Source organism: Lissotriton helveticus, chromosome 2_2 (assembly GCF_964261635.1).
Source record: "Lissotriton helveticus chromosome 2_2, aLisHel1.1, whole genome shotgun sequence".
NCBI lineage: Eukaryota > Metazoa > Chordata > Amphibia > Caudata > Salamandridae > Lissotriton > Lissotriton helveticus.
The window spans coordinates 42146690-42162394 of record NC_136060.1 but is presented as its reverse complement, the minus strand read 5'-3'; the positions used below and the strand labels follow the sequence as shown (position 1 = coordinate 42162394).

General features: G+C 43.8%; 1 protein-coding gene across 1 annotated transcript in view; it reads right to left on the bottom strand.

Moving 5' to 3' along the window:
• The window catches only part of LOC144821265 (protein FAM149A-like), a 212666-nt gene that overhangs the window by 34029 nt on the left and 162932 nt on the right, over nt 1-15705 (bottom strand). The window contains exons 9-11 of the mRNA XM_078678089.1: nt 13861-13964; nt 3020-3241; nt 557-677 (exon numbers count right to left, since the gene is read on the bottom strand). Of these exons, the coding sequence (XP_078534215.1) occupies nt 557-677; nt 3020-3241; nt 13861-13964 (447 nt within the window). The remainder of the gene's footprint in view (nt 1-556; nt 678-3019; nt 3242-13860; nt 13965-15705) is intronic.

Below are 15705 nucleotides of genomic sequence, written 5' to 3'. Positions count from 1 at the left end.
ATCGCAAGCACGCTGGCACCTATTGGGAGTGACCGGAGAAATAACTTGGCTTAAGCACACCAAGACCTGGTTAATGCTAGCATTGGGAGTGGCTAGACATCAATCTAGATCTTGTTTCCAGAGACTGGAAACAAGATCTAGATTGGTTTCAGCGAGCTGAGAAAGTAGTTTAACAGAGCAGAAGGTATCCCACAAAATGGGGAAAGATCGGGATCCCATGGAAGAAATACAAAACTTAAGGGTGCAGGAGGGGTTTGACATACGGGTGTCTACATCCAGTGCGACTGGGGTAAGATAATGTGAATTAATTGTTGATTGAGACTGTAATGTTCCGTCTGTCCACAAGCGCCAGACTATGCCATATCTGTAATTGTTTACAATTGTGTATTACGGAACTGTTTAATAAACAGAAAAAATGCTTTCTTCTGTGTTACAATCGGACGTTGAATAATGGACTCCATGAGACCACCTTTATAAAACACCAGCACTCTACCAAAATTGTTCATTTTCAGCAATTCTTCTGCATGTGTTATTTTAATAAAAATACAACTCTTACTGAAGAAGGCCATGCCCCTGGCACTGTGAGATGGTGTTCCACTGTCTCCACGTTGATTGGTGGTAACTTGTTGCGGGACGTTGGGATGGATGGTGAGGACAAACGATCCAAACCAGTGCAACTAAAATTAATAAAAACAAGTTGACAAAACAGGCCAAATACAAAGCATTGCTAATCATGTCTGTACTTATTGTGCTCTCACTTGGACAAACAGTCCATATTAGCTATTCAAATACAAACATTGCATACATGGACAGGTGTAACCTTACTCGTTCATGACTATCTTTTGTCATGTTTCACTGGAGCATTCTACTATGGAATATAACATTTCAGTGTGCACTTAGTTGCTCAAGACAGAAAGCAGTTGCTTTCAAATGCAGAATCAACAATGCATGAGAACCTTTTCAACAAAAAAAAGGACACCTTCTAATGTTTAGTAACTTATGGATGTACAGGGAGCTTACCTTCTAACAATTATCAGAATAATGAAATGTAATGAATAAATGTAATGAAATGTAATAAAATGTAATGAAATGTGCATTACATTAATAGGACAGCTGTGCTGAGCAAACTATCTCTAGATGCTGTGGTGATCAGACAGATATATCAGGCAAAAATGCGGGTGCTCTCAAACAAATGTTTTTTCAGCAAAATCTTACATTAGAATCTAGTTTCTGGTTGAGGCATCAAAGAGGAGATTGCAATTCATGGAACCATTAGCTCTAAGCTGACATCCATATTTGATGAAAAGAGAAAAACCAGCCAATTAGCACTTTTAGATCTAGGCACTTTTAGCTTGATATTCTAGGAATTTGATTTGATTGTTAGAGATTGCTAGAAACTGATACAAACCAGCGAATCTCACAAAGAACACTCATCTGAGCTAACTTTTACAATGTGTTGTGCATAAATGGGAAGACTGTTCTCAACCAGTCAGAGTAGATGAAAAAGAAATTGATTGTTACAGCTATGACTCGGGGTTCTAAAAGTGTATTTTCAGCTAGTAAAACACATAGATTTCTAACAGAGACCTGCATCGGTATGCAGGGTACAGGGGGATCTTCAAGAGTGAGTTAAAGTGTGCAACACATTTTGAATTGAGCAAAGTCAAAGAATATATGTTTTTTGCATTGAGGTAAATCTATCTTGACCCTGCCAAACGTGTGTTATGAAAAGAAAGGATGTTAACATGAAGGCATAACTAGACATCATCAAAGTAGGATTCGGGTTATCATAAAATCCTTCGAGGAGAATAAGTAAAGGTGTAGATATGTGGTAAAGAGTACTAGGGAGAGTTTAAAACTGTGAAGGGACATACACTAAAACTAGTTAGCATTCAGTTTGCGTATCCTACCAATCAGTAAGAAAGAATCCAAACCATTAACGATAATAGTAATATTTATTAACCACAATCATACTCTATGTTGTTGTTGGTAATGTTATCAGTTGCAATAAAAAGAATAATAATATGCTATCTTATGGTACATTTGCCATACGACTTTATAAACAACAACTTGTATATACAAATATTATTTGCCAATCAAAATTGCTACTAATTTAATCTCGCTCTCATCTTCCTCAGAAGAGCGAAAGGCTGAGTCAACCATACCAGGATTAAAATAGCAATTGCTCAACTCACTAAGATATGTTATCCTTTCATAGCCTTGGTCAATCTGACACTGTTAAGGTGCTGTCTGTATCCGCATGACTAATCCTGGTCAAGGTGTTGCCTGTATCTGCATGACTCATTAACAGCATGAGATCATTCATCATGTCCAAGGCTCACGATGGACCAACAGAGAAATGTATTGATCCAGACGCACAGCCCTGATGAGTCATCATGGGCCCAGGTCGAAAGAAACATAGCTTAATGGAATCCAGCAGATGATACTCGTGCATTTGTGTCAGGACTTGCCTAGCAAGGAACTTCCTAATAGTCTTTAACTCACTGGCCTTCCGTATTCAAAAAGTGTGTCTTTAAAAAGAGCTGTTTTGTGAGTTTTTTTAATGAAGTAGGCACTTCGAACAATGACATTTAAAGTAAGGTGATTCTCGACTAGAAGGCATGTGGAAAACGAGGTGTACTGTGTCTGCTGTTTGCTAAATTACCATGACTGATAGTGAAAAGCAGATCCCATTAGAATCATCAATTTTGAAATGAAAGACTTCCAATCCTTGCACTAACCTTCATGGGGTATTTTACTAAAACTATTTCAGAACAATGATATGTGGGCTACGTTTCAAAATTTGTGTCCTGTGATTGTAAAATCAGTCAAAGATGGAGGCCCTTCATGCAAGTTTATGACAATTCAGCAACCAAACAAGGCAAAATGCCATCTGTACATTCCATATACAAGAAGTCAACATGATTTCATACAGTAAGTCCTGTTAAATTATTGTAATAGACCTATCTTTGAAGACAGCACGTTACTTTCAATGTGATGATAAATGGTCATGGCTCACAGTTTTGTGCCCCTTAACACTTCATCGCTGTAAACATTGGGGGTCTTTGATCTTAGTGGGTCTGAGGTGAGAGATGGCAGCCGGCGCAGTGCTGGAGTTTTTCTGGAAGACACTGGAGGAGCACGAGATGTTGAGAGAAGGCTGTTGTCCACAGTTCGTCCAAGACGATTCCTCGCAGTGGAAATACTAGAGCCAGTACAGAGCTGTTTATCATCTTGCTCACTTAAATACAAAAACATATATCTTTTTAGTCGCTGACGACATGAAAACATGCTCAACAGATACTGGGAATCAATATGTATAGCTATATTCTAAAAAAATCGAGTTGGCTGGTAGACATGTGCTATTCTCTAAACTTACAAAATTGTGTTTACAGGGTGGTGCACACATGAACAAGAGTCGTAGTAATGCTGTTTACTCCCCCAAAATACCGACAAGATGTAGGAAACTGGCTCTCTATATAGTGGACCAAAACGAGGTACACTGTGCAAAGAGTCCAGGCAACCCTTAATGGTTTACAGAGGCAAAAATAAGAACACTAAATGCTCACTTGTGGTAGTGTTGGTGAGCAGTTTAGGCTTTTCAGAGGATAGTGCTAAGCATTTGTTGTACTCACAGAGGCAATAAATGAGACTCACACTCAAGAATAAATCCAAGACCACTTAAGAGATAATAAGTCATACTTTTATGTACATTTTCATACCAAGAACTTCGCTATCAAGTAAGTACTTTTTTAAATATCGATTTTTATAGGACAGTAAAATGTTCACTTAAATGCATCTTTGCACACCAATGCTTTTCAACAGAACAAAAAGCATATATTGCATACAGTTATTTACGGTCAGTTTCTAGGGGTCTCCTTCGGGGCTGCAGGGGGCCATGAGTCTAAAGTACCATTAGTAGTCACTCGTTACCTGTCCTGGGGCATTGGGGTGCAGAGGTGCGAACGGGTTGGTAGCTTTTCGAGCTATGTTGGTGGAGAAAAGGGGGGCACCTAAAAACAGGCTGCAGAGGGGGACAAGTCCGGGAGCTCCCGCTGGGGGGCTTGGGTTACAAGGGTCCTGGGAGCAAGGGGGCACAGCTGGCGTTTGTGTACCCGGGGTGGGACTCTCCGGTGAAGAGTGGGTGAGTTCTGTTTGTCCAAGGCCCTAGTGGTTGTAGGTCTCGCCTGTTGAGGGTGCAGAAATCAGGGCAGCTGGACCACACTGGAAATTGGTCTCTATGTTGCTACATCCCTCGACAGCTGCTCGGTCTCAGTGCTGTCAGAGTTCTAACTCGACTTAAACAAGCCTTGATTGCAGCAATGGTTCTGGTGCCCGGGGTATTTGTGCAGTGCTGCTCCGGTTGGTCCATGGGGGGAAAGATCTGACTTTCAGGAGCACGGTACCTCTTCCAGGGTGGCGGCTGTGTCAGACTGGCCGGGGAGCAGCAACATGCAGTACTGGACTCTACTTCTTCAGGGCCTGCAGACGAGTAGCTCCTCTTCTCCAAGGGAAATTGCTGGCAATTGGGAGGGGCTGGTGTTGGATTTGGGGGTCTGTAGTTGGCAGAGGTAGGAACCTTTTACAAATAGGGACCCTTGTGTCTAGTCAGGATAAGGGGTACACTCCTAAAATAACCCCTCCTCACTCCCTTGGTAACTTGGCATGAGCAGGCAGGCTTATCTCAGAGGCAGTGTGTAAAGCATTTGTGAACACATACAGTAACCCGGTGACAACACTACAGATGGACACCACACAAGTTGTAGTATAAAAAGAAGTATTTTTATAAAGACTTAACACAAGACCACAATGACAAAAATTCCACAATACTGTACTTAACAATGGTAGAAATAGCTCAGTTCTCTCAAGATGTAAAATGCGACACTTTGAGTTCCATGTACCTTAGGATGTGTAACGCTATACAACGAAAGTGTTGCAGGGAAGGTGATGCGTCGGTTCCTTACACGCAAGAACGGTGATGAGTCGGGTCCCTACTGATGTGTAGGGTATGCGTCGGTTCTTCTCTGCGAGGGGAGGTGATGCGTAGTTTTCTTACTGCGCTTCCGTGGTGATGTGACCAGCAGCGCCGTGATGCGATGAAGATCCGTTGCAAAGAAACAAAGTTGGCGTCTTCTTCTTGATGCGGCATGATGCGTCCACGCGCGATGGTCGTGCGGCGACTCAACGATTCTTCTGAGCCACGACAGGCCCTGCGACACGCTTCCCTGTGATGCGGCGACGTCTGGTGCAATGGTGATCCTCTTCTCCGTCGATGAGAGGAGCTTCGACCAAGATGTGACAGCTGCAGCGGCGTCTGATGCGACGTCGATCCTCTTCTCCGGTGATGCAACTACAGCAGCTGCGGCGGTGACATGCTTCTTCTTTGTGAGTCGCGCTCCCAGCTCCTTGCGACATGCATTCCCTCATGAAGCCCAACACAACTGCAGGCACTTCCAAATTACCCTTGGGGAGCTCGTGGGTGAAGTCTGTTGTCCCTGAGACTTCAGCAGGAGGCAAGCTCTTTTTCAAGACCTTAGAGATCCTTCACAAGTTGATGAAAGTACACACAAAGTTCCTCTCTCCTTTCTTTGGCAGTCAGGCAACCACTGCAGGCCAATCCCCCAAGCGGCACTTGAGCTTAGGGATAGTCTCTCCTCAGTCTCTCTGGTTCTTCTCCTCAGCAAAGGTTTCTTCTTGTTTCCCAAAAGTGATCTAAAATTCTGGTGTCTGGGTCCCCCTTTTTATACACAGTTTATCTTTGTTCTCTGAAGGCAGAGAGGCCTTTGCCTAGTCCAAACCAGTTCTGGTCAGTCCTGGAGCACCCTGTTTACATGACTCCTTCTTTCCTTTCACAGTGCAGGGCAGGGACATCAGACGCACCGCAAGAGGTGGAGCCCGCATCGTGGAGGGAAGGCACAGCCCTATTCAGGTCCCAGGTGCAACTCCTCCCTCCCATCTGCATGAAGATCTCTCTATTCAGCCCTGTGCTGACTCACCCTGTCTCCTGGAATCCCCCAGCCCATGTCATTCAAACTCCAGACAAGGAATACTCAATCAGCAGAGGCAGGCTTGGATGGTTAGACAAGAAAATATCTACTTTCTAAAAGTGGTATTTTCAAACACAGAATGTTAAAACCAACTTCACTAAAAGATGCATTTCATCGTTCTGAGTTCAGGCATACTAAACTTGCATTTCTACCTAGTTCCCTGAGTCAGGTAGGATTATAAGATGTAATAATCAAACTGCCCATTCTGGCCTATGGGGAACAGATAGCCTTGCAATAGTGAAAAACAACGAAAATGGCTGTAATTCACTATTAGGACATGCCACACACATCAGGGCTTGTCCTACCTTTTACCTACAATGCACCTTGCCCTTGGGCCTACCATAGGAGTGACTAATATGCAGAAAAGGGAAGGTTTAGGGACTGGCAAGTGGGTGCACTTGCCCAGTCAGCATGGCAGTCACAGACTGCACACAGGCTCTGCAATTGCAGGCCTGAGACACACTTTACAAGCTGCTTCTGTGGGTGGCACAACCAGTGCTGCAAGCCCACTAGCAGCATTTGATTTACAAGCCCTGGGCACCCATGGTGCACTGTACTAGGGTCTGACCAGTAAATCTAATAATCCAATCATGGAGTCACTAATCCATACATCAATTTACAATAGAGAGCATATGCACTTTAGCACTGATCAGCAGTGGTAAAGTGCCCAGATTCATAAAACAGCCAACAACAGGTCAGAAAAATTACAGGAGGGAGGCAAAAAGTTCAGGGATGACTCTGCAAAAAGGGCCAAGTCCAACACCTGGTAATCTACCGGGCTTCTTGGCGGATGCTCAGCTACAGGGCAAGTCACTTGGACACGATTGCCAAGACTGGTGCAGGCAGGCAGAGTTTGGTACCAAACGTCCACAGCAGTCTTCAGTTCTTGTTTTCTCGCGGCTCTTCTTTATCCTATTCTTCTGAATCCATTGGATCCAAGTTCCTGGCACCAGGGGTGCCTCCTAAATACTCAATGAAGATGCGTTAAGGGGAGTGACTGGTAGTAGCCAATGGGCTGCTTACCTTTAGGTTGAGTACACGCCGTATATGACCACTTCCTGTGGGAAGTGGGCATAACCCTGACCCAGTGCACCTAATTCCACCAAAAACCAAGATAGTGGAATTCTAGTTTTTGTTTTTACATCAGGTTGCCCACCTTAGAGGTGGATCTAGCCTGATAGTAGACATGCCTTCTGATTAGCTAACATTCCTGCCTGTCCTGGTGCCAAATGGGTCCGGGCTGGAGGTAGCATTTCTCCTGTCTGCGGGAAGCCTAGGTCTCAAATCAAAGGCAGCCGAGGCCTTTGAAGCCTCCTGTCTTGATATGCTGATTGCTTAGTCTTCATGCTTGGAGGAAGTGATAACACCTCTGGGCAGAGCAGACACTGTTTCTGCCCTCAGAATGTGGGATCTCCCCTTTAGGGGGTCAGAAAACTGTTTGTGGTGGCACGCTGGTCCACACTAGTAAGTCAGTACCCAAGAGGTTGGTAGCTTTGCAGGGGGCACCTCTAAGGTCCCCCTTGGGTGCATGTTTTAGTAAGTCAATCACTGGACTCAATGTGGGGTTATTAGTACAAGATGTTTGATACCAAGCAGCTTTAGTTTCAGTGAAGCCATCATGTAGCTGGGGAACTTGTACTCACCAGTGCCCATTACATATACTCAAGATGGTTTCCCTGTTCACTAGCAATGTCCAAGAATCAACATGGACATCTCAGGGGTATATCTGCTCATGTAGATATGTCCTTGCATGTAATGTAATGCACTCTGCCTTAGGGCTGTAAGGCTTACTGTAGGGGTAACTTACTTATATTACATGCAGTGTCTGCAGGCATGACACACAGGAGGTATGCCATATCATGTCTTCACTTTTCTCTGCACTCTGCACTATGTCACGCAGCCTGCAGTGGCAGTTTGCATTAGAGTGGTGAGGGTCCCTTAGGGTGGCAAAATACACGTTGCAGCCATTCCAGACCTTCTTTAGTCTCCTTGCCCAGGTAGCAGGGGTAACAGTGCTAAAGATATTGCCAATTGGGGGATCAATTGTACAATTATAGGGAAAGAGATCTGGCACTGGTGACCTGGATAGCAAGAACCCATTGCACTTCTGTCAAACAAATACCAGGCAAAAATCTGGGTGACCATGTCAAAAAAGTGCACTTTCCTACACAAGCAAAGATGTGGGACAGTGGAGATGAAAAGGGATAAAACATTATAAGAGCAAACATGGGAAAATATTTAAATGCAGAAAGAAATATAACCAATAACATTAAATCAACTAATTTCTCACAGATTTCCCAGATTGATGGTTAGCCAATCCCTAAGATTTTATTCTCAATCTATCTCAGTTATTAATTGGCCATGGTAATAAAATACTAATTAGACTGTATGCTAAAATATCAAACCTATCTGGCCTTCATGTTTGTTTTGACTGTATATTTATAACATCTATTCCTGGAAATACAGTAATCCATTCATAAGGGTGATATTCCACAATTCTAGAATTGGTTGCTCTGGAGCAGAAAATGCTGGTATTTGTATATCTTGTGGACTGAAAATAACTTTGTGAGCCATTTCATTTGGGATTCATTTCACAAATGGAGAACATTATTGTGCTAATTCTAAATCCTGTGCTTAATATAAAATGGCAAAAAACACAGTTGATGGACAGAATGTAGAACAATGTCATACATTCACCCCAGTACAAGGATCTGGGCCTAAATCCATTGTTTTTTTGCACTCCACACCACCCTGGGTTAGACACTGGCTATATGCAAATCAGCTCTGACCCTGTGCCTCATGGGAACAGTCCTGTCCGAACTACCAAGCCATGTCTTTCCCAGACCGGAATCAAGCATCCAAGGACCGGTTCCTGGCTATCAGCCTTCATCAGCCTGGATAGCTTGACTCCAGTGGTGTGGAGAGCCTGGGACTCACGTCTGAGCATACCCAGCCCACTCGGGGTGAAAATTGCAAAAAACACAGTTGATGGACAGAATGTAGGACAATGTCATACATTCACCCCAGTACAAGGATCTGGGCCTAAATCCATCGTTTTTTTGCACTCCACACCACCCTGGGTTAGACACTGGCTATATGCAAATCAGCTCTGACCCTGTGCCTCATGGGAACAGTCCAGTCCGAACTACCAAGCCATGTCTTTCCCAGACCGGAATCAAGCATCCAAGGACCGGTTTCTGGCTATCAGCCTTCATCAGCCTGGATAGCTTGACTCCAGTGGTGTGGAGAGCCTGGGACTCACGTCTGAGCATACCCAGCCCACTCGGGGTGAAAATTGCAAAAAACACAGTTGATAGACAGAATGTAGAACAATGTCATACATTCACCCCAGTACAAGGATCTAGGCCTAAATCCATTGTTTTTTTGCACTCCACACCACCCTGGGTTAGACACTGGCTATATGCAAATCAGCTCTGACCCTGTGCCTCATGGGAACAGTCCAGTCCGAACTACCAAGCCATGTCTTTCCCAGACCGGAATCAAGCATCCAAAGACTGGTTTCTGGCTATCAGCCTTCATCAGCCTGGATAGCTTGACTCCAGTGGTGTGGAGAGCCTGGGACTCACGTCTGAGCATACCCAGCCCACTCGGGGTGAAAATTGCAAAAAACACAGTTGATGGACAGAATGTAGAACAATGTCATACATTCACCCCAGTACAAGGATCTGGGCCTAAATCCATCGTTTTTTTGCACTCCACACCACCCTGGGTTAGACACTGGCTATATGCAAATCAGCTCTGACCCTGTGCCTCATGGGAACAGTCCAGTCCGAACTACCAAGCCATGTCTTTCCCAGACCGGAATCAAGCATACAAGGACCGGTTTCTGGCTATCAGCCTTCATCAGCCTGGATAGCTTGACTCCAGTGGTGTGGAGAGCCTGGGACTCACGTCTGAGCATACCCAGCCCATTCGGGGTGAAAATTGCAAAAAACACAGTTGATGGACAGAATGTAGAACAATGTCATACATTCACCCCAGTACAAGGATCTGGGCCTAAATCCATCGTTTTTTTGCACTCCACACCACCCTGGGTTAGACACTGGCTATATGCAAATCAGCTCTGACCCTGTGCCTCATGGGAACAGTCCAGTCCGAACTACCAAGCCATGTCTTTCCCAGACCGGAATCAAGCATCCAAGGACCGGTTTCTGGCTATCAGCCTTCATCAGCCTGGATAGCTTGACTCCAGTGGTGTGGAGAGCCTGGGACTCACGTCTGAGCATACCCAACCCACACGGGGTGAAAATTGGAAAAAACACAGTTGATGGACAGAATGTAGAACAATGTCATACATTCACCCCAGTACAAGGATCTGGGCCTAAATCCATCGTTTTTTTGCACTCCACACCACCCTGGGTTGGACACTGGCTATATGCAAATCAGCTCTGACCCTGTGCCTCACGGGAACAGTCCAGTCCGAACTACCAAGCCATGTCTTTCCCAGACCGGAATCAAGCATCCAAGGACCGGTTTCTGGCTATCAGCCTTCATCAGCCTGGATAGCTTGACTTCAGTGGTGTGGAGAGCCTGGGACTCACGTCTGAGCATACCCAGCCAACTCGGGGTGAAAATTGCAAAAAACACAGTTGATGGACAGAATGTAGAACAATGTCATACATTCACCCCAGTACAAGGATCTGGGCCTAAATCCATAGTTTTGTTGCACTCCACACCACCCTGGGTTAGACACTGGCTATATGCAAATCAGCTCTGACCCTGTGCCTCGTGGGAACAGTCCAGTCCGAACTACCAATAATATAAAATGGGGCACAAATCATGTTTGCACACAATTTTGGAATCTGAGTTGTAAACAAATTATGCTCACACCCAAGGTTTGTGCCACCCAAAAAATTCGTACATGCACTACCTGGAGGAATCTGCCTTGAAAACAGTGTGAAAAAGAGTGGAACCTCAAGTCATTCACCTCTGATGTAGTCAGATTCTGATTCGCTGTTAAAAGCACTTGGGGTCAAACCAGTGTGGCAATGGTAGTTCTCCTAGCAGTTTAACTAGCCGCTATTACCAGGCTGCTCATAACAGGGGGCTTTAAGTTGAAGCTGTACAATTTGTACAGTAATTTAACTCGTGTGTGGTGTACAACTCGTTAGGAACTGAAAATGATGCATTCTGTAACAATGTTTTGTTTAGCTCAATTGAAAATATTGTTATTGAACAGGATACTCCTTCCTACACCCATCCTTTGAAAATTACACAGATTTGTGCACTTTCCCAAAACATTGTGCACCGCTTTTCTGGATCAAATCTGCTGTAGATTTACTGTATAGATACATGTGGAGAAGCAAATGCCACACTATTTATAAACAGCAAGAAAATAACTGCTTTGCAGGCAGTAATGTGACTTAAATTGTATTTACATGGTCCGTTACCTAACACTCCCCTGATTATTTTTTTTAACTCATTTAAAAGCTGCATGTGCGTAATACATTTGCTGTCCACACACTCAAATGTCCACCAATCACGCATACATTGGCCAATTACTCAACGTCACAAGTAATGCACACAGGCATACCCTGTTGACTTTTTAATAGCAAGTAATTAAAGTTCATGCAAATAACTATGTTAATTACCCCGCATAATTTTACAGCAGATAAAAGTCCAAGGCCCTCATTACATGTGGCCCGTGAACTGTGAACTGTGAAGAGCCCAGAAACAATATTTACCAGACTCTTATGAATTAGGAGTTTTGTGGGATCCCCGTTGCTCTGTGGTATTCCACCCAGAGATCACACCTTCTGCAAGCAGAAGTCCTTTGGTGGAATACTGATTTCCACATGCTATTCCCCCAGAAATCACAATTCCGGTATTTTCCCACTCCATAACTACTGAGTCGCCAAGTAATGATTAACCCTGGAAGGGATTTAAACGTTTCAATAGCGCTAACCTAGCAAAAAGGTAGTTGAGAGCTATACAAAGTGAAAGTCAACAACTGATAGGAAAGGTGGCTGGAAGCAGAAGGGACTGTTACTGCATCGTGAAGGAATATCCTTTAAAGAGCTGTGTCTTCAGCTCTTTCCTAACCTGGAGCAGTACTGGGCGATCCTTAAGGATAACGCATTGATATTGCTTTTTATTACACCAGGTCTTTTTGATATAATTTTAAGATAATGCTTCTCCATGCTTTCTGCTGGACGGCTGCCTTATAGGTTAAAACTAAGATGTATGAATTATCGAATGCTTCAATAATGGGCGGGAGAAGTACCGATGTGCATACCATCCAAGCACCCATGCCTTACTAAATATAGTTTAGGGGTAGAATAGAAATGTACACCGTTTATGGTTGTGGTTTAAAAAAAATGCAGAAAACAAAGTGCAAAATGTTATTGTTCTTTGCTTACATAATATTTAATAGGGTGAAGCGTTTTTTCTCTCAACTTAGTCACCCTGACTTATTAAAAGTAAAGCAAAATTACTTTTTCCCCACAGGGTTTTATATAGCGCAAACACGACCCGAAGGTATCAGAACTCTTTACATGAGCAACAGTTACGTTACACAATGACACATTTATTTTTGTTATGCACTGGGAGATTAAGTGTGCTGTATCTTACCAGAAGTAACCCAGTTGTATTTTAAGAATTTCTTTATTAACTACAAGTTGCAAGAATGTAATTATGTACTTCAGTCCATAAGCCTGGTGATCCCAATAAGCCAGCCCCTCCAGGAGCAGCTTGCCTGCTGCTCAGCCCATCTTCCAACTGTCACCACTCATCCACACAGGCACCCAGGCATTCCAAGCATCATAGTCACACCAACATTCCACTATCAACACTCACACTGGCTGAGCAGCTAGGAGAAAGGTAAACTGGAATACATATGATTACAAAAGCAGGATATAACAAAGTGATTTGCCCAGAATCACGGGATGTTGAGCAGAGGCGCAACTAGAGCCAAATGTTGGGGGGGGGGGGGCTACTAAAAATTTCAGGGGGGGCTGATTCTTCAATAATAGGCAGAGTGGAGATGCAGGGGCTCTAAGAAGGGGTTTAAAACAGCAAAGCCATGTTAGCATTTAAATGGTCTTTTAACCCCTTCCCTGTGCCGTGAATTTTGCCGTGGCGCGGGTGTGGTTAGGGGGTGAGCGCAGTGCTACGGTACTAATGACGCTCCACGCCGTCATGAGTCACGGGCGGCGTGTGCTCATGACGGCGTGGTGCCGTCATGATCCCACCCACTCACTTATTCGCCCGCACAGGCAGGGAATTAGTGCTGCGTGGGTGGAGCGGCATGGTGGCTCCACGCCATCATGAGCACACGCCGCCCGTGACTGAGCACACAAGTGGTGAAAGACCTGGGAAGTACTCTGGTGCGGCTGCAGTAAGACGGACACCAGACCAGCCAGCCAGCCTACAGGAGCTCAAAAACTGTCTGAGTGTATGCCCGGGAAGCTGTCTCACCCAGGCTGACACACACGACGGGGGGGACTGAAGCCCTTTGAGTCAATGGGCGTTGCGCGCCTGATGTTGAGCGTCATTGCAGAGATCGACCGCCATAGCCGTTAGCTCACACTCTCTCCCCAATAATTTAGTCTGTTCCTTAAGCAAGCAGCGGAAAACCACTAAAATGTTTTGTTCAATTGGTTTGCCCTGGTACAGATCTTTATGTAAGTGAGCCCTCTGAATTTACAAGTGAAAAACACAACGTAAAATATTTGAAAGTATTCGACAAAAGCCACACGACATGTTTGAACCCCAGTTAGAAAACGTGCACGTTTAGCACTTGAATACAGATGGAGGAGAACCAAGAGTTAGTCTGAAAGTTCACAGCACTTACAGGGTCTTGTCGATCAGTCCAGCATGTCGTTGTTGGAGTGGTTTGGCTTGAATCGTCATTACCCCGTTTAAGTCACTATAGAGATGACTTGGCATGCGGTGAAACTGTGAAATGTAAAAAAAGTCATCATTTAATTGATTGTTAATTTCAATTAAGAAAAGTACAGCTTTGATTTCATGTTCATTCTGGGTGTTATTCTTTGGGATTTATTACAATGCTGAGGAAAAGAATTACCTAATGCAAATTAACATTTTCAGTCTTAAAGCTAGATGTGTCTTTTCTTAAAATATACTTTTCACTATAATCAGAATGACATTACGAATAAGCATAAATGTGAAATGTTCATGCTGAAGGCTGGCAAATGTATTTATTTTTGGGTCCTGGAAAACCACACCAACCAACTTTATTTCATCCATCATAAATTCAGCATTAAATGTGCAGGCCAGTGTGCCAGATTCATTACACTGTGCCCATACTGGGTACTTTTATTGAACTCGTGTATTTTTTTTCCAAAATTATTTTTTATTGAACAGCAAACAGCGCATAACAAAGAGGTCAACGCTATACGAGGGCGCGCAGGCTCCGTGGTTGCAAGACATTCAGCTATGGAGGGTTCAGCTTCACATGACTCCAAGTCCTACCCTTCCCCCCTCTCGAAATGAGTGATGCTATTATAAAACTGTTTGTCCCCATACTGGGTACTTTTAAAGGTATATTTGCCAATTTTCAATGTCATTTGCCCCAAACGACTGGTACACTTGAAATATGCAGCTAGGGTATGCTTTGAGAGAAGAGAAGACATCCAGGTTGCATGCAAAATGTTCAATTTGATTTGATTTAATTTTTATAAATACGCACAATTACCCAAGGGTATCCTGGTGCTCTCAAGAAAGGAAAAGGAATCCAAATTAAGACGGGATGAGGTAGTTTTTAATAGTCTGAAAGATTTCAAGATTTGTTTCAGGTCGGAAGACCAGGCAGTAGATTTTTCCATACTGAAGCAGTCAGTATAGGAAGGCACGGTCCTCTGCATGCATTCTCCAGAATTTTGGAATATTTACAAGATGATAAGAGTTTGAAGGGAGAGGTCTGGAAGGTGAGTACCGAGCGAACAAATATGTCATAGCTCCTAGGCAAGGAGTCATGGACAGCTTTATGAAAGAAGCAAAGAGCTTTAAAAATACATTGTTTCTATACAGGGAGGCAATGGAGTATGGAGACATGAGAAGAAATCCTGATATATTTACAAAGACCTAGAGTATGTCTGGCTGCCGTATTCTGATTCAGTTGTAGCCAACAGAAAATATGGATATGAGGGCAACGAAGAAGCAATAATCTAGCCTGCTGCTAATGAGAGACTGGGCCAGAGTTTTCTTACAAGAACTGGGCAGCAAAGGCAAAATTCCAAAGTTAGGCATTAAAATACTAGGCCTTAGAGATTGAAGTATGGCAGACACCTAAAGACACTGGCAACCAGTTAGTGGTTCAGAGGGAGGGATTGCCAAAAGCCAGGATCCCAGACTTGTCAGTTCTTAGGCCCAGGGAGCATTTGAATTGGTACTGGAGGGAATCTTGCCTTCCTTCCAAGCGCAAGATGTTTGAATGTCATCTGCGTTGTAGTAGAAACGAAATCCATAAGAGACGATGAGATCAGCCTAAGTAGCTACATACAAATTAAAACGCATAGGGCTCAATGAATTTCACATGTCACGTTTTTAAAGGTGGAACAAAAATAAGTAAAGGAAACTGCCTGCATACATTCCTTTAAAATAAGATGTAAAATAGCCCGAAATATTTTCCTGGGTACTGGAAGTGGCAAATCTGTCCAAGAGAATCCTCTGGGGA